Here is a 24696-nt window from a genome sequence, read left to right on the forward strand (position 1 = left end):
AAAAATACCAGTTTAACGGGAATTAAAAATACCACTGTGGTGTTCTAGAATAAAAAGAAATAATAAATTAAAAATCCATGACTACGATTTCTTTGTTATTCGAATGTTAATATATTTAATTCAGTAATGTTTAAACATTTTTTTAAACAAATTATAAGCAATTATGGGATAAAAAACTTTTTGAATATATATAAACAATTTGTTAAAAAAGTTTTTAAAGATCTATTTTTGTATGGCACAGCTGAGCGAATTCAGTATATTTCTGCTGAATTTTCATCAGTTCAGAGATTAAGTTGATTCGGGGATACCCAAATTATTTCCAAGAATTTTAGCTTTTATTTAATTTAAAACCAATCAAAATTGGTATTTTTCTAGTATATTTATTTGACTACTTTTGCACCTTTCTGGCATCCCTGACCGAGCAGCTGTTTTCGTGGGACGCGCACGAGAGGAAAATAATTGTTTGCGGCTTTTTTCGTTGTGAAAATCGCGAAAATGGTGACAAAAGCAAGTCAAGCACTGAATATAGAGATTAATTTCGTAAGTACAATAAACTACTCATTAAAATATAGCTTTCTAATCATATATATAACCGCAGGAAGAGGAGGATGTTCCGTATGAAGAGGAAATCCTGCGGAACGCGTACTCCGTAAAACATTGGCTTCGCTACATAGACCACAAAGCCAAGGCCCCCGATAATGGTGTGAATTTGGTCTATGAGCGTGCTCTAAAAGAACTCCCCGGTAGCTATAAGATTTGGCACAATTACCTGAGAACCCGCAGGAAGCAGGTGCGCGGCAAGATACCCACGGACCCCATGTACGAGGAAGTCAATAGTGCATTCGAAAGAGCCCTAGTCTTTATGCACAAAATGCCACGTATCTGGATGGACTATGGTTCTTTTATGACCTCCCAATGCAAGGTGACCCGCACCCGTCACGTTTTCGACCGCGCTCTAAGGGCTCTGCCCATCACACAGCACGGCAGGATTTGGCCACTTTATCTGCAGTTTGTGCGTCGCTTTGAAATGCCGGAAACAGCTTTGCGCGTGTACCGCCGCTACTTGAAACTCTTTCCCGAGGACACCGAGGAGTACGTGGACTATCTGCAGGAGGCGGAGCGCCTAGACGAAGCTGCCCAGCAGCTGGCGCATATTGTGGACAACGAGCACTTCGTTTCGAAGCACGGCAAGTCCAATCATCAGCTGTGGAACGAGCTGTGCGACCTCATTTCGAAGAATCCGCACAAGGTGCACTCTCTAAATGTGGACGCCATCATCCGTGGTGGACTGCGGCGGTATACGGATCAATTGGGCAGCCTGTGGAACTCTCTAGCGGATTACTATGTGCGTTCCGGTTTATTTGATCGCGCCAGGGACATCTATGAGGAGGCCATCCAAACGGTGACCACTGTGAGAGATTTCACACAGGTCTTCGATGAGTACGCCCAGTTCGAGGAACTATCGCTGAACAAACGCATGGAGCAGGTGGCTGGCAATGATGCAGCCACCGAAGAAGACGATATCGACGTGGATTTGCGCCTGTCGCGCTTCGAATACCTTATGGAGCGTCGGCTGCTGCTGTTGAATAGCGTGCTCCTGCGACAGAATCCGCACAACGTGCACGAGTGGCACAAGCGGGTGACGCTGTACGAGGACAAGCCCGCCGAGATCATTAACACTTACACGGAGGCCGTGCAGACCGTGCAACCGAAGCAGGCGGTTGGTAAGCTTCACACCCTCTGGGTGGAGTTTGCCAAGTTCTACGAAGCCAACGGACAGGTGGAGGATGCCCGCGTGGTCTTCGAACGCGGCACTGAGGTGGAGTACGTCAAAGTAGAGGATCTGGCGGCGGTGTGGTGCGAATGGGCGGAGATGGAGCTACGTCAGCAGCAGTTCGAGGCAGCTCTCAAGCTGATGCAACGGGCCACGGCCATGCCAAAGCGCAAGATTGCCTATCACGATGATACGGAAACGGTGCAGGCGCGACTCCATCGCTCCCTGAAAGTGTGGTCCATGTACGCTGATCTGGAGGAGTCATTTGGCACCTTCAAGACCTGCAAGGCGGTCTACGAGCGGATAATTGACTTAAAAATCTGCACTCCGCAGATCATTATCAATTACGGGATGTTCCTGGAGGAGCACAACTACTTTGAGGAGGCCTATCGCGCCTATGAAAAGGGCATTTCCCTGTTCAAGTGGCCCAATGTGTACGACATCTGGAACTCCTATCTGACCAAGTTTTTGGAGCGGTACGGCGGCACCAAGCTGGAGCGTGCCAGGGATCTCTTCGAGCAGTGCCTGGATCAGTGTCCCCCGGAGCACGCCAAGTACTTTTACCTACTGTACGCTAAGCTGGAGGAGGAACACGGTCTGGCCCGGCATGCCATGTCTGTTTACGATCGCGCCACGTCTGCTGTGAAGGAGGAGGAGATGTTTGACATGTACAACATATTCGTAAAGAAGGCGGCCGAGATCTACGGATTGCCTCGTACTCGGGAGATCTACGAGAAGGCCATCGAATCGCTGCCCGAGCAGAATATGCGCCACATGTGTGTCAAGTTCGCGGAATTGGAAACAAAGTTGGGAGAGGTGGATCGAGCTAGGGCCATTTACGCCCATTGCTCACAGGTAAGTTGGTAGCTAATACTGCCCCCCCAGTTTTGCTGAGTAGTTTTTATATGTTTTAGGTTTGCGACCCACGCATTACCGCAGACTTTTGGCAAACGTGGAAGGAATTTGAGGTACGCCACGGCAACGAGGATACAATGCGCGAAATGCTGCGCATCAAGCGCTCCGTGCAGGCCACTTACAACACGCAGGTGAACATGATGGCCGCCCAGTTCCTGAACACGAACAATGGAGCGGCTGCGGATGCCGGAGCTGGAGCTGGACCGGATGCCATGCGTCTGCTGGAGGAGAAGGCACGCCAGGCGGCCGCCGAGGCCAAACAGAAGCCCACCGAAAAAGCAGCCTCCAATATTATGTTTGTGCGCGGCGAAACCCAGGGAGGTGCCAAGGATAAGAAGGATACGGTTGTCAATCCCGATGAAATTGACATTGGCGACAGCGATGATGACGATGAGGAGGAGGATGACGAGCAGGAGAACGAGGCAGCGAACGAGAACCACGGGGCCACGGAGGCGGTCACAAAGGCCGACGATGAAGGTCTCGTTATGAAGAAACTGCGCTTCGAGCAAAAGGCCATTCCGGCCAAGGTCTTCGGTAGTCTCAAGCCATCCAATCAAGGCGACTCCGATGAGGAGTGAATGTTTATAATACTTCTTTTTGGGGTAAATATATGTATGTCAAAAGTTTTACAACAGTTGCAAGATCTATTTCATTGTTTATTTTCTTTAAATAAGCTTTATAATTATGCCTTGTATGTTTGATTGGAGAATTGCCAAACGGAGTGAGCGTTCCAAACAATGTCTTCTCTTTGGGTAATTGTCTCTAGTTAGTCTACCCTTCAGCCTAAAGAAGGAACACACTTTCTTTCCAAAATTATTAGGAACAACGTACTACAAAAATTTGATCTATCTGTCTTCTCCTCACTCTCCACTCACTAAAAACTAAAAAGCCAAAGTGACGTGCGCAAGGTCGGACTAAACCGGAAACCAGAGACCGTGTAACTCCGAAGATGGCCTCCACACGCATGATAAGCGCATTTACCCGCAATCGCAGCATGTACAGAAGGGTCCAGGGCGCCTGGAAGTCGTACGATTTGTTCGGAGGACCACTCACCATGAACCATAATCACAATTTTCAAATGCTGAGGGGATTGGCAGGAATTGCGGACAAGTGCGACAGCAAGACGGTGATCAAGGGCGTGGTGGTGGGCGTGTACTCAAAGGAGGGCGATGGCAAGGAGGCCAAGATGACGTCCAGCGGCGAGAAGTTCGACGACCGAACGCAGGGCAAGGTGTCGGAGCTGCTGCGCGAAACTGGCATCAAGGGGGATCTGGGCAAGGGTAAGGTCTTCATGAACGTGGACGCCGAGTTCCGGGCAGTGGCTGTGGTGGGTCTGGGCCAAGAGGGTGCCGGCTTCAACGATCTGGAGAACATCGACGAGGGCATGGAGAATGCCCGCGTGGCCGCCGGCGTAGGAGCTCGTGCCCTGCAGCTACAGGGCTGCACGGAGGTCTTTGTGGACTCCATGGAGTATCCGGAACAGGCGGCCGAGGGCAGTGCGCTGGCCATTTGGCGCTATAACAGCAACAAGCGGAAGCAGGATCGCACTCTGGTGCCCAAGCTCGATCTCTACGATTCGCCGGATGTCGATGCCTGGACGCGGGGTCTATTCAAGGCCGAGTCACAGAACTTGGCCCGGCGATTGAGCGATGCGCCAGCGAATCAGATGACCCCGTCCATTTTTGCCCAGTCGGCGGTGGATGCCCTGTGCCCATGCGGCGTTTCGGTGGAGGTTCGCTCCATGGACTGGATAGAGTCGAATCACCTCAACTCGTTTCTGATGATCGCCAAGGGTAGCTGCGAGCCACCTGTGGTCCTGGAGATCAGCTATTGCGGCACTGCGCCGGAGGACAGACCCATACTGTTGCTGGGCAAGGGATTGACCTACAACAGTGGCGGTCTGTGCCTGCGGCCCAAGGACTGCCTGCACATGTATCGGGGTTGCATGGCCGGAGCAGCGGTTTGTGTGGCCGCCATTCGAGCGGCGGCCGCTCTGTCGCTGCCCGTTAACATCTCGGCCGTGCTGCCGCTCTGCGAGAACATGCCCTCCGGCATGGCTGTGAAGCCGGGCGATGTGGTCACCCTGCTCAATGGCAAGACGTTGGGCATCGTGGATGTCAGCAAGGCCGGAACGGTTGTGATGGCCGATCCCCTGCTCTTTGGCCAGACCACCTATAAGCCGCGTCTGGTCGTCGACCTGGCCACCGTGGGCTACGGCGTGTGTGCTGGTCTTGGTGAATCTGCTGCCGGAATGTTCACCAACTCCAATTTCATAGCCAAGCAGTTCGAGAAGGCAGGCGGCCTCACTGGAGATCGGATATGGCGTTTGCCCCTGTGGCGCTATTTCAAGCAGCTGGTGACCCCGAATCTCACGTTCGACATTAGCAACCGGGGGCATGGTCCCGCCTCCAGTTGCATTGCCGCCGCCGTGCTGCACGAGCTGGTGCCGTGCGCGGATTGGGCCCACATTGACATCCGGAATGTGGGCATGCTGACGCGCCACAATCCGCTGCCGTATCTGCTCAAGGATCGGATGACCGGCCGACCCACCCGCACCCTCGTACAGTTCCTCTACCAGATGGCCTGTCCGGATAGCAAGTGATCTCCGGATCTGGATCGTCCGCACCTAAGTCGCTAGATTCCACGTTTTTCGTTTCATTTTTCTTCTGTTTTGTGTCCGAGGATTGGTGTTAGTTTTTTTTCTTATCCAGTCACCATGTCCATGGCATGTCTAAATTTGTTGTTTAAAGTTACATGTGCAGCGGGGGCATCCGAAGGATGAAGCCCTTTTACGGAAAACGGACCTTTAAAACTTTTATTGTTCGAATGAGCGTCTCCAAACTGCACATAATTAAACGGCTTAAAAAGGCAACGACTTTTGTTTCTTTTGGACTCGTGTTTTTAAAGCTCTATTGAACTGCATTCGAATATATACATAGACCAAACATTTGTTTAACATTTAAAATTAAATATTCTTGAAAACCTTTAACTACATTGGAAGCTATGATGATTTTCAGCTCAATTATTCGATCGTTTCTATGGCAGCTATAGGATATTGATTTGAATAAATTTAAAACCGTAATTCTAAACTATCAAATTATTACTATTTCAAAAAGAATTACAAAAATTAAAAATTAGGTAGTTAAATTTTTTTTGTATTTATTTTTTTTTATATTTTAATTGTTCTAATGGGAGCTATATGATATAGTAATCCTATTTTGATGGAATTTAATTCTTGAAGAAATGAAAAAATTATTAAGATTTAAAGATTTTAAGATTTCTAATAACTCTAATTTTCGGTCCCTGTTTTAAGCTTACATAGAATCAAATGCTAGTAATTCAAGAAAGTGTAGGTGGTGTCCATTGAGCTTTGTGATAAAGTATTTTGAAATTGGCTTACTTGCAGCATTTCCGCCTTGACCCCTCACACATCAACTGTCACTTACTCCAGTTAATTGAGCGTGAGTGTGAAATGGGAGCAGAGAAAGTGTTTTATATAAACTTGGCTGCTTGGGTATGTTGAGCGTCACCCCTCCCTCCCTCTCCCATATTCTCTTACCAATCTTGCTGTTGGCCCTTTTCTTGTTGTTGCAACTCAGTTTCCAGGACGGCTTATTAGCCTAATTGCGTGAAGTTGGCTTTAATGAGTCGAAAAACGGTGCCAAGCCAGGCCCACAAAAGGCCACAAAGCAAAAGCCGCCTCTTGTTCTTGTTTTTGCTGCCGGCCTGTTGTGGCTTTGAATTTATGACACGGCTTTAATGGGTTAACTGGGTTTACTGCTCATCCCTTAGCTCATCAACTATCCGGCTCACTCCCCCATTCTTTGGGCTCCCATTGCATAGTTCTCTGGCTCGAATTTTTGATAATTAAGCCAACATTTTTGTTCCCATCCCCGATTTCAGAGGGGGAGGCGATAAGAGAGGGTGCTACTTGAAGGACCCTCGCCAGTTGAAAAGCCAGCGAGTGCGAGTATCTTAATACGGCGACATTTTGCACAAGTCATTAGGCCCTGCGAAATGATAATTTTGAGGAATTTTTGCATTTTCCAATTTGGAAAGTACACTGCGATGGTTTGGGTGTATTTGTTGATTTGGGCTGTCGATTTAGGAGATTTTTTTTGGTAGTAAGTACCAACGAATTACAAATTTAGGTAAGAAAGACACTTTTTTTTCAGTTAAATTAATTTAAGTAAAATCGTTTGATAATTATTATTATAATTAATCGATATTAAAAGCAATTGACTTTTTGCTAGCATAAGAATAAAAACTATTCGAAAACTTATTTTATTAAATGATTAAAGATTTCTTTTCGAGAATTTGGTATGCATTTTTTTATTGATTTTACTATGAAAGTTTATTTTAAAATTTGTGAAAAAAGATTAATCCAGTACTTCAATAAAAAAAAACGTTTTTTTATTTACATCTTTGACCAGTTTCTTGGTTTAGGTTAACAAATATTTTTATTATTATTTATTTAACTTATCACACATTTTTGCACTAATTTTCAACTTACATTTCTATAGCAAAAAGTGATAGCAAAGGAAACTTCCCCTATTTATTTTTTTTTTCGAGTGCTAAACACTTGCCCTCGCGACTTAATGCCTTCTAACTGATAACTCTGGGACTTCCCCTCGGGTTGGAGTGCAGCCAAATGAATTTGCTAATGAGCAATCAGGCTTGAAAATATGCAAGTCGACCGAGGGCACTTTAAAGAGTCTCTCCCGACCATTAACCCTCGCAAATCCGCCAGCAGCGTTAATCATTTACAGCATCAGTCGCCGCAACACCACCGCCACAAAAGCCCAAATTATGATTATTTAAAGGCAGAACGTGGAAATTAGCGTTGGGCATTCTGAGATTCGGACAGTTGCCAAGGCAGCGGTGGGTTTGGTGGTCTTTTCCATTCGAAATCCCGTCGGCCTGGTTTGGCTACAGCCCAACAGCAAAAAAGAACCCAAAAAATAAATGAAAATGAAATCCTTTTTGGCGGCTGGTGTTTCGGGGGTGTCCTCGACTAGAAAGAATTGCAATTGTGATAAAATTCAGCGTAACTAATGCCGACCACAGCAAAATGCGATAAATCGCTGGTTGGGTTCATGCTTGTACCCTTTTTGAAACGAGTCTTTTCGTTTTATTAATTCTGATGGAAGTCAAATGGAATCAGTTTTATTTTGTAGTTGAACTAGTTTACATGACAATGAATATAATTAATTTATAATACAAAATTATGTATTGAATATGCGAAAATAAAATTAATTAAATGTATTTTCCTTTAAAGTCACGCAATTTATTTTATATTCACTTCCTTCGCGTATTAAACATAATTTTAACAGAAATGCGAATTATCATGATGGTAAGCATGAATTCTTTTAAGTCTTTTATATTCTATTTGCTCTTGATATTATTTAAATGAAATACTTAGAAACATAAGAAACTTGGTTAGAAAGAAAATCAACGTTTTTTACTGTCTTAGGTCTTAGACAGTAAAAAATCGTTGATTGGTTTATATATACGTAAGATAATAAAAATAAATTTTGAAATTTAAAATAACATTTTCAATCTAATATTGTAATATTTATGTGATCAGGCTCACTAAATTAAATACATTTCTTCATAATAATATTCAGCCCATAGAGTTGATCGGAGTAAACAACTTTGTATAGGTATATGAAGTATAATAGGTGAGTTTTAAGATCAGCAAAGTATTTTAGGGCATCGTTGCTTCTGTGCAGTGATTTAACCCCTTTTTCGCCTATATATTCCTTTCTTTGGATATCGCTTCGTTCGATTTAATGGGTAGAGGTTGGGATGGCTGTTGCCTTTTGCGGTCGGCTCGGACGGTTTGTCCCCGTCTAAACTTTTGTCGGCTTTGTGCGGCTTTCATTCCCTTAGTTCTTCACTTCGCTTCCGTTCCTTTTACCTTTTTTTTTTTTGCGGGTGTCTGTACATTTTTCTAGCATTGCCTTTTGGCGGGGCGGTGGAGATTTAGTTTCGTTGGAAATGATAATTTTCACTTGAGCGAGCACGTGAAACTGGTGGACTATGGCCGGAGGCGGGGGGCGTGGCAGTGCCACCGGCATAGCGGTATCTGCTATAAATTGCCAATTAACGGCAGGACCTGCTCTGCGGTGGATTTCATTTGCATTTCGATTCGTTGCCACATAGTATAAATAACCAAAGAAAGGTCATGTGCCACGCTGCGTATACTTTATATTTCTATGCACCTTCGCTTTTAGCGCACTCTTTTGGCCACTGTGCCAGCGTTTCGAGTTCCACGATTTTTTTCGCGACCACCGACCTGTCACGCTTCACTTGCCCGTCCGGTGTTGAATTCAAATGCAGTCGATCTACAGCCCCCTTGCAGAATCTCCCGCTTTTTCTGGTCAAGCGTCGTGCTAAATTCGTTGCGGTTTTTGCGGTTTCCTTGGCTCGTTCTTGCTCAGTTGTTTTTGTCCCTCAAAATACTCACAATAAATACACAGCGCAACGGCAGCGGCCCGAATCCGGTTCATTTGCAAATGGCAATTGCATCTGCAAAAAAATGGCCAATGAATAATTGAGCGTGTGTGGTGAATATGAATGAATGTGCACCGAAAAAATAATACCAAATTCTTGGATTCAATCTTGAAATTAAATAGAAAATGTTTCAAAATATTCAATTTGTAAGGTTTGGTCAGGAATTAAATATTAATTTTAAATAATCTTAAGTCTTTTAGCCATTGTTCAAAGGATTAGACAACAGACAAATCAAATCGTAAGCCAATAAATTTTTGTAGAGTACCCTTATCACTCGCTTTTAATCTGTCATGGTCCCTTTTAGCGCTCATCACATTTCGGATATGATTAGTTTTATTTTTGTTGTTGCTTGTTAAACAGCCAGCGGGATAGACAAATAAATTATAGCCCATCCAATGTTTGGTCTAACTATGCATTGCGTATTCGACGCGTTGGCCACTGCCTCCGTATCTATCAGTACATAAAACTGTCTGGGCAAAATGCTAAACAAATAGCCAACAACAACTTGGATAGTGCATAAACATGGCATAATATTAGGAGTCCTGCCACCACCCAATAAACGGCAAAAGCACAAATTATGTTTATTTATTTATTTTTAACATTGCCCCCTTTCAGTCCAGTGGAAGATAAGCCCTGAATGGCTGGCAATCGGTTGATTCGCCTAATGTATACATGCATAAATTGAAAATATTTGATATAGATAATACGGTGCATTTCTTAGCTGAAAGAATTTTAGATATTTAAATTTATTTAATTCAAGAAGTTGATTTATCATACATTAAATAATAAATTAATAATACATACATTTAAATAATATCAAATAAATGATTGAGTTTGTGCTTTATTTTAATTATTTATTTATGTATATGAGAACGTTTAGGAAAACTTGATACATTTAAAATATATTAAATAAATATATTAATATATATTAATATTTTTCATTATTTTTTAACAAAAGATTTATTTATCACTTAGTGGCTATTGTTTTTTTTTATAATAATGCTTTTTTGATTTCAGTAAATAAAAATATCTGAAATACAAGAAAATACGTTTCTTTATAAGAATGTCGTATACCTTTTGTTGTCGCTTTATATTGGGAGCTTGTTTTAAGTAAAAATGCCAAATTAAAATGCAAGGAGTGGGTTAAAATTCCAGCGCCTAACTTAATAGCCAATTTTTTTCCTCAATCTGTATATTTATCCATAGCTCAATTGCATTTTTGACGTTCGTTTATTGAGCAATCTGTGTTTTTAAAGCAATCCCATCTACTTTTGCTCTTGAGTTATTGTATTATTTTAATCTCGAGAATATCATATCAAAAGATTTTACAAATGCTTTTATGCAATCTCTTTGAAAGACTTAAATCTGCTTCTGAAAATTATTTTCCAAGCAATGCATTTCAATGAAAACTGTCAAACAGATTTGGGGGAAAAAAAATAAAATACATATTTCTGGCATTCAAGTGTTAATATACACACGCATAAAAGCATAATTTACGAATGGATGTTGAAGTTTTTGCATTTTTTTACATTTTTATATGGCAATGCCACTGTACAATTGTGATAAAAATAATAGTAAAGCGTAAAATTCACAAACCAAATCATTTTTTTTACTTTATAAATAAGCAAATTTTTTTAATTTGTATATTTCATTATTTATTTAAGGACAATAAAATAAATAAACATTATTTTTAAATAAAACTCTTAACTGGTTCAAGTTGTACTTTTTTGTTGATGGATAAACAATAACCTTATGAAAACGATCATTTATCATCAACCAAAAAAAAATTAAAAAAATTTAGGTACGCTTGCAAAAACCACTAACAATTTTGCCAAAGCTGTGGTGGAACTGAAAAAATTAAATATACGAATATCTTGTGCATATCGAGAGATGAAACCAACTCTGACCTACCCCGTTCCACATTGCCAATCTGGCGATGCCATTCGCATCCCAATTGAGCCGCACTGCGTGCTCTGGCCACAATGGAAGGCATTAAAATTAGTTTATTTGAGCCTGGTTGTGCCACTGGGCATTTCCAATCGAAACCGCCTTCCGCCCACTCTATAGCCTCCGCCCATTTCCCATTTACCCGCTGGTTGTTCGGTGCATTCCTCATACGCAGTGTGTCCCATCAGCAGTTGTATTTCTGGTTTTCCGTTTATCGCCTGCATTGTTTACCGACTACCTCCCCCCTCTTCCCCTGTCTGGCTGTTTTGTTATTTATTTAAAGTGATTATTGGGGGAAAATTTAATGTTAAGCAACTTGATAGGATTTGCTAAAAATCGTATCTTTTAGGAGGATTATGAATGCAAACATTTTGCTCTTCATATATTCAAAGTAGGGAAGCTTAATGAACAAAAAAAAACAACATTTTTTCCTGATTTATGTACACAATTTTGTTTATTTATTTTAACAAATTTCTATACTGAATTGCAAATTGCCCAGCGGACAGTCCACGTCATTGTCATCAACTTGCAATTGATTAATGGCCGAGCAAATAAATTATGGCAGTTTATTTGGCCACATCGTGTGGCGTAAAAAAATGCCATTGGAAAAAAAAACCGAAAATGTATGGCCTCCAATGAGTGCACATAAATTTCGCAAAAAACTTGTCAAAATCAAAAGCCCGGAAATGTCACATTACAAAAGGGGAAAAGTATTTGCCGTTCAAAGTATTCGATATTTATTTAGCCATTGATAAAGGCCGATCAAACAAAGTGCCAAGCCCGTTGCTCCACTGAGCCGTGAGTTGGAGCAGCCATTACAGGGTATCAGGCCCACTTTGGAGGTGCAGACACAGGCCTCCACCACCATTCCCGTGGCATGGGTCTGTCGATAGCACCCGTTGGTGTTGTTCACAATGGCGCACATGTACGTGATATTTTGTACTGAAATATAATGTTTATTATACAGATAGGGTGGTACTTGGCTAGAGGCAGAGCTACACTCACTTCCTCCTTTGAAAATGTAGGAGTATTTCACGCAGGAACGACCGGGCGACATTTGGCACAGAAAGTTATCGCGGTCCTCCGTGGCATTATGCCATAAAGCCTTCACATCCGGCACTGTATCATCAGCTATAACATTTTTTTGAAATCAAATTCGTTGTTAAGAATTATAATAAAGAAGTTAATAAATTATATATGTACTCCAATGTTTTGTTTGTATAAACAAATTTACATTTTTAAAAATATTTCATAGTACACATATGTCAAGAAACAATTAAAATTTTTAAGCTTTCAATTCTTGGTTCAATTTCATAAGTTTTCCTTATATTTAGTAAGTAAGTTTTTAAAACTCACGTGTCACCACCAAAGGCTCTTCGCAGGGTATGTCATTAAAGTCACCAACTCTGGAATCACAGGTTTCCGTGTGTATGTTCGAGTGATTTTCGTAGGCACCAACCCAAGTAAAGTGAAAGCACTGGGGTACTGTAATCACAGAAGTGTTTTAGTCCTGGAATCCCCATTTTAAAAGTTGGAAAAATTTATAAAATATTCGCACTTTCAGCCAACAACTGACAAACGAACAGGAGCAACGGCAGCAACAATCGGTGAGATTTCAGTGGCATTGCCGATAAGATTGTGTATTTTAGAAGAATATATTCCTTTATTTTTATGGAGGAGATTCGATGTTGTCACTGGAAAAGACAAACTGATAATGGTTCGATGGCAATCAATACGACCGATCGATGGTGAAATATTGTGTCTTATCAATCAGTATACATTCACTTACTTTAAAAAGCATCATTTAATAACTTTAATAAACAAGAATACATAAACGACATTTTTTATTTAAATAAGGATTTTCATTATTTAAAAACTAAACTACTAGTTAATAATTTATGAGTAACTATAAATTAAAAAAATCTAAACACAAAAATTTCAGGTTTACGTATTTTTTTTAACTGCAATTAAACAATGAACTTATTTTTGCTCACATATTTTATAGAAGTTTAAATTAAATTTATTTGTAGCTTCTTTGTTTTAACTTTTATTCAATATCGTTTTAAATGATTGTAGTTTTGGTCAACCTGAACTACTACCGCTTTTGTAGTCGTTTTTCTTTACATTATCAAAGTTTTTAGCATTTCCGAGTGCTTCGATTGCAATCAGCAATCGATAAGCGTTGTTATCTCGCTTTTTCCACCTTGTCTCTTTTGTTTTTACACTTGGCAAACAAAGAAAGTGCCATAAATTGTATATAATTCAGTATTCCTTTGACATTCGAAACGAGGCGGGATGACGATTTGAATTTATGCAAATGGCATTTAATTAAATTCACACAATCGAGATGGGTCGCAGGGGAAAATGAAACAATTAAATGGGAGCAGTTGCTAAAATTTTTAACTAAACTCTGCAAATTGTATTTGTTGTTAATTGGTCAACTGTTCTGCCCCATCGTGCAAAGTCCAACCCACAGCCTTTGCTCTGGCAAAATGAGTTTGAAAACAAATAAAAATGTCAAACGAATGAATAAAAGTTGTCTAATTTAATTTGCTTAGCAGGAGCAACGGCAGCAGCCATTGGACGCTGAGTCGCACAAGTACTCGTACACTCGCTCACACTCACGTAGTTGCCAAACATTTTCCCAAATTGAATAAGCACGGAATTTTGGGTGCGGCGTATAGTCGAGTACTTGTTCCGCTCCCTGCACTATTTTTTAAATTTAATTTTTAATTGCTCAAAACAATTAAAATTTATTTGCAATTTTGTTTTTACGTGTTGGCTTGTGTTTTTGTTTGGCCAACTTTTCCGGCTAAGCAAACCAGCTGCCATCGCAATACGTGCCACGTAAACTTTGCTCGCCAGTGTAAATTGGTAAATAGGGCTAGAGGTTGGTGGCTATGTACATATATAGCACCCGATTCGTTGGCTTTAACTTGCACTTCAGGCACTTGCCATCGCATCCATCAAATCACAGGCGAAACCTTTGAACTTTTCCAGTCAATTCACCGTTAACCGTTACATGATAAGCGCATTTCCCAGCGTTTCCTTTCACCTATTTCCCCCTAGAAAAGTCATTGTCTCCCATGATGGATGACGTGTGTCATTGGCTCGGGGGCTAGTATCAATCACAAGACGGAAATTAGCGTTAGTCATACATTTTCAGGCCAAGCATTTTCAGACATGCGGAAAAAATGTCGCGTCAGATTCGCAACGACTTGGCGGAAAAGGGATAACCGTTGAAAAAATTGGACTTAATTATTAAATGGAAATTTGTAGAATGACTGAGACAATAACGAAGCTCTAATGAAATAAAATAAGATATAATTAGTCTGCATCAGAAGAAACACAGTAGTTGATATTTTATATAAGTTAATTTATGAATATTTTTCCTTAACTAATAATATTCTACTTACTTGTCACTTACGTTTTAATAGCGATAATTATAGATGAACCAAATATAAATAAATATTTTTAGTAATAAATAAATATTGAACACTCTAATCATATTTGCCCTTAAACTCAAATAGATAAAAATAAATAATTAAAACTTCTATGTTACTAAACCAATTTATTATTATTGCAGATTTCTAGCTTGAACCTTTTGCCAATTTCTTCCAACTATTAACCTCTCCCCGGCTGAACAAACATTTCACCATTCATTAATTATGCAAATGTTTTGATTTGGACATGTTTCAGGCTTAGGCACAACAATACACCAAAAATTATGTTGCCAAAATGCAAATGTTACGCAAGATGGCTAAGTTGGTGGGGGGGAGGGGAAGGTCGCAATCATAAAGAGTGCCATGTGATTAGCAAAAGCCGTTAGAGCAGCCTTGCGAATGGTCCAAAGTTGTTAACAAAACTGAACAGCCAAACACTCACATCCTCCTCCCATTCTTTTCTTGGGAAATGTGTGCCCAGCTTTACCGAAAGCAAATGTCACTTGGGTCTTATGGCGGGCCTGCATAAAATTTGCATGCGATTAAAATTGATAAATTGCCAAGGAGGATGTGTGAATGGAAATGGGAGTGGGAATGGTTCGCTCGAGTGTCCCACACAAACACACCCCACGACCCGGCAATGGGATTCAATTAAAAGACCCACTAAGAAAAAAAATCCCCACATTATTTTCTTTTATTAATTCAGCTATTTAATCTGTTTTGATCATAAGTATTAGTGTTTTGAAACCAATATTAACGGTATTATAAAATGTTCAACTATTGGCAGCGGATATCTAGGTTGAATTTAGTTTATTAATAAACAAATATAAATATTTTTAAATATATACAAATATAATACATATAAATATATTTTGGCAGTGTATATTTAGTAGAACTTAAAGATCTTTATTTGTATAACTATTTAGGAAAAACTATACCCAAAAAAACAAAGTTACCTTAGAAATGGACAAAAGAAATGATAGGTACTATATGATAAAGGCTCATCTATGGAGTAGCTTCATTTGTAGGTAATTGCTTTAAATTTCATTTTGTCCATTTTTGGGTTATTTGGTTTTTTGGGTGCATCAGGAGGGGCAAATCTTTCTGCCACCTGGCGCTTCGACACCTACAAGTGTAAGTAAGAGGCTAATGTCTGTAAATTAAATAGGGCATGTTGTCGCGAAAGCTCCACTTCCCCACAACACTCTCCTCGGCTATGCCCGATGACTTGCTAAACCGATTTGCTAAATTACAAAGTCCCCTGTTGCCCTGTTGCCAACGCAGCATCCAGCATCTCGTATCTTTTGTCCGACGCCCATAAGTCGACGGCCCCGCGGTTCCCTCTAATTACGTCGCCTGCGAGGCGCTGGCGAGTCCGGATCATTATGTCACCTGTACGAAAAATGCCGCACGTAATCCGGAAACGAGCCGAGCTGCACGACGGATACGACGAGGAGCTCATTGTGCGGAAATCGCATTTGGGGCAGATAGCTCCGCCTAGTTAACGACCAGCCAACTAATACGATTAGTGTTATAAGACGGAGTGTCACCAAGCGAAGGAGCTCTTACACTGAAATAAATGCCGCAAAATAATGATTTAAGTTTTGGGTTTAATTGCAAAACGTTCGAAAAATAACATATATGAACGATTCCTAATTTCTTGTCCTTTTACTTGCTAACAATTCCCAATTGGTTTTGACAAATTATGTGAAGTCTTTTTTAACACATTTTTTTTTAATATTTTTAACTTTTAAATAATAAAACAATTTTATTTCTTATCTGTTGACTAGTTTTTCTTCGAAATTAAAACAAAGCAATGCCATTGAGAAACCAATGGTTGGTTTAATGTTCTTTTTGTCAAGTAGTTGACTGAATTTTATGATAATTTAGCTGTATGCTTTTCAAATATAGGATTTTAGTTTTCAGTTTTTGGATGCTTGTTTCTTTTTAATGGTATCTACGATTGTTTTGAGGTCGTAGTAGGAGTAACGATAGTAGCTATAGTACTCTGGATTCTTGTAGGTCTCATTTTTGGCAGCCTTGGGTCCTAGTTGCTCCTCTTCTTCTAAAATGCGATAAGTGGATGGCGGTATAAAATCCGGGGAAATGAAGGCAGTCGTTTTCAAACTTTGCGGTGTACATCCTTCGGGATGATCGCGAATATTCCTGGGACTGGTGCCCAACCGGGTTAGGGCATTTCGATCCTCGTTCTTCTTGCCATTTTCCGAGTAGCCCTGGCTGATCCTTAAACGCCACATGGGTGGGCGTGGCAAGTGTTGGAGCCGAATCCTTGCACCACAAATCATTTTGTTCCCAATTTCATTTACTGGCTTTCGTTAAAAATACAAGTTTTACAGAATTTTTCAAATTAAAATGACATTCTATGTGAGGGTTGAATTTTGTATATTTTCTGACGTTCAAATTGATACTGAAAATAATAATTATCTATGTGAAAGGATTTTTAAATAAATTAATTAAATTAAAACAAAGTAAAGTTAATTCATCGATTAATTCGTCACAGGTGATCAATTTTCTGATTTTGTATCAAGAAATATTGCTTTGACTTATATAACGTTTATTCCTTATAAAATATATATGTTCTAGGCTTATAATTAATCATTACATTATTTGTTAAGACTCTTAACTTTTTGTGGTTTAAAGGGATTTAATAAAAATGAAATTTTGTAAATTATAAATAAATTTTAAATTTTAATTTGTAATAAAATAATAAAGTGTAACAACTTAATACGGAAATCTTTACAAGCGCTTTAGTCGATGGCAACAATATTTCCAATGTTTTTCTGATCTTTGTTCATAAAGTTTCTTAACATTCTTTTATGACATAATTATGCAATATGCCAGCATCCCTATTTTCGACAAACCTTTCTAGCCACAAATAACTATTTGTTATCCAAATAGATTATGTAGCTTAGAGCTAGACAAACTTAGGCGATACTTAAAAGCACCGAGCCAACTATGTTTATTCAGCCACGCCCACAAAGCTGGGGCCTGTCATAAACATGCGACTGTCCCACTTTAAGCCAGCCATAAAACAGGCACAAATGCCAAAACACAAAGCACACGTTGAATAATTTCGATCATTAAACTTATTCCACTTAAAATCCATTCAGGATTTGAGGGGACGAAACGGCGGAGATAAATGCCCCAACAACCCGAATGTTAACCCTCGACAATCATCCACCCCACACAATGGACCCCAGGGCGGCGGTAAAGTTTTTAAAACTAACGTTGAACAACGGCAACGATGGCAATAAAAATCCACAACAAGTGGAGTCGGAGAGTCGGTGAAATAAACGCTCAAGTGCTGAAAATTGTCAGGTCCTGGAAAAGGAAAAAGGACAGGTAACACGTAGATGGTTCACCTGAACGCTTTTTAATACACTCTCAAGCCCACGCACACGCACACGCACTCGCACACGCACATAACGGAGGCGTCCCCTGATTGTGGCTTGTAAATTTATAGTTTCACCAAGAAAATCGCGCTGGCAAACTTTTTACTTTTACTAGGTCTCTGCGCACATACACTCGCAATTACATTTAGACCCCAGCCCGTGCACTTAACCCACTCGTTCCCACTTCCTGTGGCACATCCTCATCTTCATCCTCATCCTCATCCACATCCGCATCCGCATCCACAATCCCAGTCAGCCAGTTGGCGACATCTAATTGCTTTTGTTTTCGGGCCAGACTGGCAATGCCAGTACAAGTGGCTTACAAGCGGGTACAGTTGGGTCGCAAAGGTTACACCCGAACTCCAAAGTCGTAGTGCTGCGGAAGCCCTTTCGTTAAGGTAATTTTCCGCTATAATTTCTCTGGCTCTGTGTGTGTGTGTGTGTTTTCAGTGTGTGCGAAAGAAATCGTAGAAAGTTTTTCGGGCTTGCAGGTTTGGAGTTAAAAGAGCTGTTAAAGTTGATTGTTAGTAAGACTAAACTGGGTTTAGTGCGTTCTCTAAAACCGTGATGAGGTAACATTATGACTAAAATTTTGGCTAAAATTGGCTTACGCTGGTGGAAATTAAGTAAATGGCCCTTTTCGAAGTTCATATAAAGATGGATAAAACTTACAAAGTATTTCAAAAAAGCAAACATTTATGTTTAAAATCAAGGACCAGCCATTCCCAACCAAACATTGAAAATATCCACCTTAAAATAAATAAACTATCTTTTGTAATTTTAGTAAATTGATCTTAAACAAATGTAGTCATTCAATTTACCATATCATTTTTTTACCTTTTTAATTGCTGTACGAATAGTACGATGCAAAGCATACCCAAATATAGAATAAATTACGTTTTACCATGACTCGCAAAATATTCGATTTACCCTTCCGTATCAAAAGTAAATGTATGTAAATATATTCTGCAACATTTCTCAGACAAAATCTTTAGGCATATCCATATTCATATTTAAAATCAAGCTGCAATCTATTTTGTACCGTATCCAAGTTCCTTTATTTAAAGCCAGATAATTTGCCTGACACCTCGAGTTCTGATAACTTCTGAAGACATTCGTTGACTTTTGTGGGTGAAATCAAAAACCCGGCGAAACAAAGCTGCAGCTGCAGTAAAACTTTATGCAAATGCTACGGGAATTCGGGATTTCGAGTGTTGGTGGAAATTGGGTGGTGGCCTTTGTGCCACTTTTCGCACGGAGGCGACAGCCAACAACGAACGGCGAACAACGCACAGCGAACAACGAGCAACGAACAACGACAAGCCAACGACGGGTAAAAACATGGAGCCAGAGTAGTATACTATTTGGCTGCTTGCTTAATTAAAATGCGCAGGCAGTGCGAGCGCTTCATTTGGCCCGCTTAATCGGCCGCCACAGATTTGAATCGGCTTGGTGGCGGAGGCCGAGTACTATTCCCGCAAATCCCCACCGACCTCGCCCCTTACTTGTTCTGCGCTTGCTGTTGCTTTGCATGTAAAGTGTCAAGTTTTTCATTATAATTTGCATATTTTTCGCCAACTTTTCGTCTGCCATCGCCCACCGCCCACAGCCCATAGCCCATAGCCCATAGCCCACCGCCCACCGCCCACTTGGGCCGCTGAGTAAATGACAACAATAAGCATTATGGCCTGAGCTGCGAGAAAATCCAGTTTGGCCAGGACCTAGGCAACATGCTCATCGTCTATCTGCTGGATACACAGAATGTATCTCTTAAGCTATTTTCAAGTTTAATTCCTTGACTTCGCTCCTTGTCCGCCTGCGTGTTTGCCCAAAAACTGCGAAGATGTTGCCGAGCCGCGGCGCATAATCACGCGAAATCTGAAAACGTGTCTGGTATAATAATGAGCACTGATTATAACTTGAAATTGTGTGTGAAAGTACAGTTGTGTGCGCAAGTTATGCTACGTGGTGCTCTTATTGTAAAAACTCTAAAAAAAAAAGAAGTACTTTCTTGCAACTTTCATGAGCACAAAGGCATGGTAGGATAAAACAATGGCAAGGCTCACAAAAAAAAAAAAACACGGGGATTAAAAAGCCAAGAAGAAGTCTCTTTAAAATTATTAAAATTAAATAAACTTTTACTTAATGTAGTGTGGTTACTTAATATGGGAACAAAGTATAAAACAATGATCACAGACTGAAATCAATAAAGAATTTATAAATTTTTAGTGATTACAGTTTTGTATGAAATAAAAAAGGCATGAAATTAATTTGTTTGACCCACTGTACCTCTCCCTCCCAGAAAACGTTGTGTATTTAAACTAAAATGATGTCTTCCTAATCAACTACCAAGATGGGATGAAGGTGTCGATACAGCAAGGAAGAGGGCAAGTTGAAAAACTGAAGACCGAACTGCCATTTTTTGCCCTGCAGCCACATTATTATGGCGTATTGTGCCAACATGTCCTGCCACCCAGATCCTGCAACTCGTCCTCTCATCGGGCAGTACGTGTGGTGTGTTGCGAGCCTGCAGGATATTATATAATGTGTAGTAATTTGAATTTGAAGTGAAGCTTATAAGCCATCAGACAGTAGACAAAGGGGCTCGACGTGTGGTGTGTGGTGTGTGGCGTGTGTCCTGTAAGGATATTCCTTTCTGTGGGCGAAAACACTTCGACGGGGAAACATCAAAAATGTCCATGTCTCTGGGGGCGGATTAATAGGATTTTCTTTTATGGATTTATGCTGATTATTCTGATGTTATTAGTTTAGAAGCGTGACAGTCAACTCGACATTTTAAAGTAATCCATTGATATACGACTTTGGCGACGAGGGTCCTCGATGCCGCCTTCAAACCAAAAGCCCCCACTAAATCACAAAAATTGCATCGACCGCGCCCCATTAGTCCGACTTATTTATGGCAACGCGACATTCAATGGCAATTCAATATATTTTGGGGCGAAGAAAAAAACGAATTCAAACAGAATTTGTATCTGGCCGTCGGTCATTTTTGGTTGAATGGCTCGGTCGGGGCAGTTTTGGCCGGGCCAGAAACAAACTCCGCAATCGGCGCACACAATAAACCATTACAGACGATTAATTTCATTATCCGCGGCGAGTGAAATCAAAAACAGCAACAGATTTATGCGTGCGACCGCAGGATCTCCATCGAAAGCGAATGCAATTGTCCAATCTTGCCTCGTTTTTTACGCCCCATCTTTGGTTTTTATAATTCCCGCATTTTTTGTTTGAGGTTGTGAAGCGGTATTTTAGTTGGCAATGAATGGGTTGCTGGTTCAAACTGATGATGATTTGGTTTTGCGGTAAAAAAGCTCTATTGTGTTTTGTCCCCATGAATTGAATGATATGGAAGCGTAAACGTTCCGGTACAGGCTAATCGGATCAAAGGAAAGGTAAACAAATTTCTGCTAAATTTGCTTTTTTTTTTTGAGTCCCAAAACCATAAAAACGAAATATTTCAATTTTGTGACCATTAAATGTGTGTGTTTTTTTTGCCACCAACAGATAAGTTTATTTATTGCCAAATAATTTATGATAAATTTTTAAAGAGTTCTTACCCAAACTTTTTTCTCTGTCGTTTTCAATTTGAAAAAGTAATTTTGTGAACATTTTTTAGGTATGCACAAAAACCTCTTGTCTCTTAATAAAATATACAATTTCCTTGTGATTTTTTGTCATTTTTTTAATAATTCAAAGAACATTCCACAGTTGTGATAACTGCTGTACTCATTCCTCCACAACGATAATTTTTCTTTTCTTCAGCTCCCAAGGGTGTATTTAATTTTTATTGTTTCATTTGTTTGTTTTTTGCTGTCCGTCTGTGCGTATTTTCTTTTGTGGTAAAAAATAATAATGCTGAAATAAAAATAAAGTATAGATATAGAAGATTCAATTCATTAAGCAAACATCAGCAGAAGGAACACATGTAGGGATTTCCTCGCATTGACGCATTTCCCCGTTCTCGCTTCCGTTTCCGCTGCGAATGTGTTTCCCTTGGCTACATTTTGACTTATTTCTATTTGTATTTGCCACGCTTTATTTTCGTGGTCGATGGCCGCCACAGGAGACATGAAAGGAGATTCACTCTCGCAGCTCCACCGCCTCCACTATATCGCTATAGCAGTATCCGTGGATCGCTGGGGGTCATGTTTAGCTTTTTCACCCCTTTCGAATTGGTTGGCTCTGGCAGCCGACCCTCGAGGGCCTGAACAGCATCGTCTCTGTGGTGTTGCTGCTGCTGTTGCCGCTTGTTTGTTTGTTGTGTCGCCAGTGCACAGAGAGAAATGGCTTGATTTCGTAATTAAAAACTATCTTAAGAGGCAGAGGACTGCCTACTAGAGGAAAAACTGTTAGGGAATAGAATATTTCAATTCGTTAATAATGGCTTGCTCGCTAATATCGTAATCAAAAATCGTTTTACCTAAAAATATTATTCTACGGACTTTCACAGATTTCTTTAAACATTGTAGAATGTCTTTTATTTAGATATAACTAAGAAATATCGGAAATAACTTTATTATTTTGATACCGCTCTTGAGACATATTCTCGGAAGATTTAAAATCATTACGGGCTTATGTATTTTTAAAAAAAAATCTCCTCTTTAAATCTGCAGTCATTTTGTACTTCTTTCGGATAAATTATTACCTTTATAAACGGTCTCTGCTGGAAAACAAAAATAGTCCTATATTTATTTATTATCCATTTACTAAGGGACATTTTTAAATATTTTGCTTTAAAGTGGAAATTGTAAGCTAGTTTTGTCATTGGTAAATTACTTTTCTTAAATTTAGTTCCATTAGGTGTCCTTGTGAAAATTAAATCAGATATTTGAAAACTTAAACTTCCTCACGGAATCAATGAATTCTATTAAGCAATCAAAATAACTGTGTTTTCATCAAAACTCAAAAAAGTTTTTAATTTTTCGCAGTGTAAGGCAAGTCATACAAATTCAAAGAAAGGGCGAGATAGAGTGAAACATGGAGTGGAAGGAATGGAAACCGTTTTCGGACGGATTTATTTGCTTAAACCCAAAGTAAAAAGTTCACTTTGGCTGCGTGGCACGCGGTAACTGTAATTGTCATTATGCCCCCGGGCAGTCAGCCCAGTTACTTACTAACCCTTGCCACCGCCCCCGCCGCCCTCACATTTCCCTCTCTTTCCACATCGCGCCATCCCTTTCGCACTGTCTGGGTGAAACATGCCTTTGGAATGTTTGTCTTTGGCTTGGCAGCAAAGTGAAGGCGACTTGAATCATTTTTACCCCCTTTGGACCCGACCCGCCAAGTGCTTTTCATATTTAGACGTGCTACTTATTTTCCCCCCCAGCCCACCCTCCTGCTCGTGCATTTTATCATCATCATCATCTTGGCCATAATAATCATTTAGAGGAAGTTCGCCTGAGTTACTCGGCACACTCAACAAAGTATCTATCAATATTTGCATTTAGAAGTTCTTTGCCTTCTGGCTTATTTGTTGAGTTATTAACTGGAATTAGGAAAATTGAAATGCGTTTTCCGCATAGGAGCGTAAAGTTAAGGTTTTCCACCCACGCACAATGGCCAACATGGGTACTATTTCGTCCAGTCGCCCTAACTTTTCTAATTACGCGACACGATAATTAACTCAATTTTCTGTCAAGCGACAACAACAAGTGAAAGAGCAGCGATGGGAACAAAAGGCCAGGACAGGAAAAATGTCTGAATATCTCTACCAATGTGCAATGGCCATGGCCCAAAACAGTTGGCAAGCCGCCGAAAAAAGGCGGTGGTTTCAGGGGGGGCCACAAAATGCCATAAAAACCGCCGACTGAAGCTGAAGTTTTCAAATTGCTGCTCGATGTGGTCGGGTGGAAACGAAGTTCCATTTTTTGTTTTTTTTTTGTCTGAATTTTGCCGGAATAGCCAAAGCCGATGGTCCAAAAGCCAAGACGTATAAGGTCCTGATGGCTGATATCGTGGCCATTGCCAATTTGAAAATGCTTTTGTTTGATTTCATTAGCTGGAAATGTTTTGAATAAAAAAGTAGTATTTTTGAGTTACCTAATGTAAAAGGGTACATTTATGAAACTTATGTATATTGTCTTTAAAACATTAAAAAAACAAAAAATGAAAGCTATTCCGACAAGCTGGAGTTTGTATACTCCTGCGGCTATGGCAAAAATTAAATAATCTTAAAAACATTTAAATATTGAATTATATGCGTATATGTTCAAAAACATTGAAGCTATGATTATTTTCAGCTCAATTAATCGATCTGCCAATGGCTGCTATATGATATCGATTTTCGATTTTGATAAAATTAAAAGCGTAATTCCGAATTATTAAACCCTTACCATGTGCAAAAAAATACAACAAAAAATTCTACAAATTCGAGAATATTTAGTTATTAAAAATATATATTGAACTTCTCTAATTTTTTAATGTTTTCTGTTATTTAATTTTTATTTACATCGAAAATCAATTCTGTTCTTCTGTATGTTCGTATAAAAGTCAGAACGAACCGTATCAGACGACTATATAAGATATCTTCCATAGGAACAATCGGGAAAAAAATTTTGAAATATTATAAATTTGATGTTTTTAATTTTTTGTTTTTATTTCCTTAATATGAAGTAATGGCTGATTATCTTAGAATTATGGCTTAATTTGATTCATATAGCTCCCATAA

At 40.0% G+C, this 24696-nt stretch overlaps 4 protein-coding genes across 4 annotated transcripts; 2 read left to right on the forward strand and 2 right to left on the reverse strand.

Moving 5' to 3' along the window:
* The first annotated feature begins 424 nt into the window (after positions 1 to 424).
* LOC108149119 (pre-mRNA-splicing factor syf1 homolog) lies at positions 425 to 3323 on the forward strand. Its single transcript, XM_017276520.1, has 3 exons — positions 425 to 540; positions 599 to 2629; positions 2689 to 3323. Exons 1-3 carry the CDS (start codon positions 496 to 498, stop codon positions 3265 to 3267), a joined length of 2655 nt encoding a protein of 884 aa, XP_017132009.1. The 5' UTR covers positions 425 to 495; the 3' UTR covers positions 3268 to 3323.
* A 119-nt stretch (positions 3324 to 3442) lies between these two features.
* Positions 3443 to 5561, forward strand: LOC108149120 (cytosol aminopeptidase). The gene has a single exon (XM_017276521.2). It carries the CDS (start codon positions 3639 to 3641, stop codon positions 5289 to 5291), a length of 1653 nt encoding a protein of 550 aa, XP_017132010.1. The 5' UTR covers positions 3443 to 3638; the 3' UTR covers positions 5292 to 5561.
* A 6024-nt stretch (positions 5562 to 11585) lies between these two features.
* Positions 11586 to 12871, reverse strand: LOC108149056. Its single transcript, XM_017276401.2, has 4 exons — positions 12711 to 12871; positions 12509 to 12637; positions 12158 to 12283; positions 11586 to 12094 (listed from the first exon to the last, which is right to left on the reverse strand). The coding sequence occupies exons 1-4, from the start codon at positions 12775 to 12777 to the stop codon at positions 11874 to 11876; spliced, it is 543 nt and encodes a 180-aa protein (XP_017131890.1). The 5' UTR covers positions 12778 to 12871; the 3' UTR covers positions 11586 to 11873.
* Positions 12872 to 16412: 3541 nt separating this feature from the next.
* On the reverse strand, positions 16413 to 16997 carry LOC108149059. Its single transcript, XM_017276405.2, has one exon. It carries the CDS (start codon positions 16899 to 16901, stop codon positions 16518 to 16520), a length of 384 nt encoding a protein of 127 aa, XP_017131894.1. The 5' UTR covers positions 16902 to 16997; the 3' UTR covers positions 16413 to 16517.
* Positions 16998 to 24696: the final 7699 nt, after the last annotated feature.

This window comes from Drosophila elegans, unplaced genomic scaffold (assembly GCF_018152505.1).
Source record: "Drosophila elegans isolate 14027-0461.03 unplaced genomic scaffold, ASM1815250v1 contig_520, whole genome shotgun sequence".
NCBI lineage: Eukaryota > Metazoa > Arthropoda > Insecta > Diptera > Drosophilidae > Drosophila > Drosophila elegans.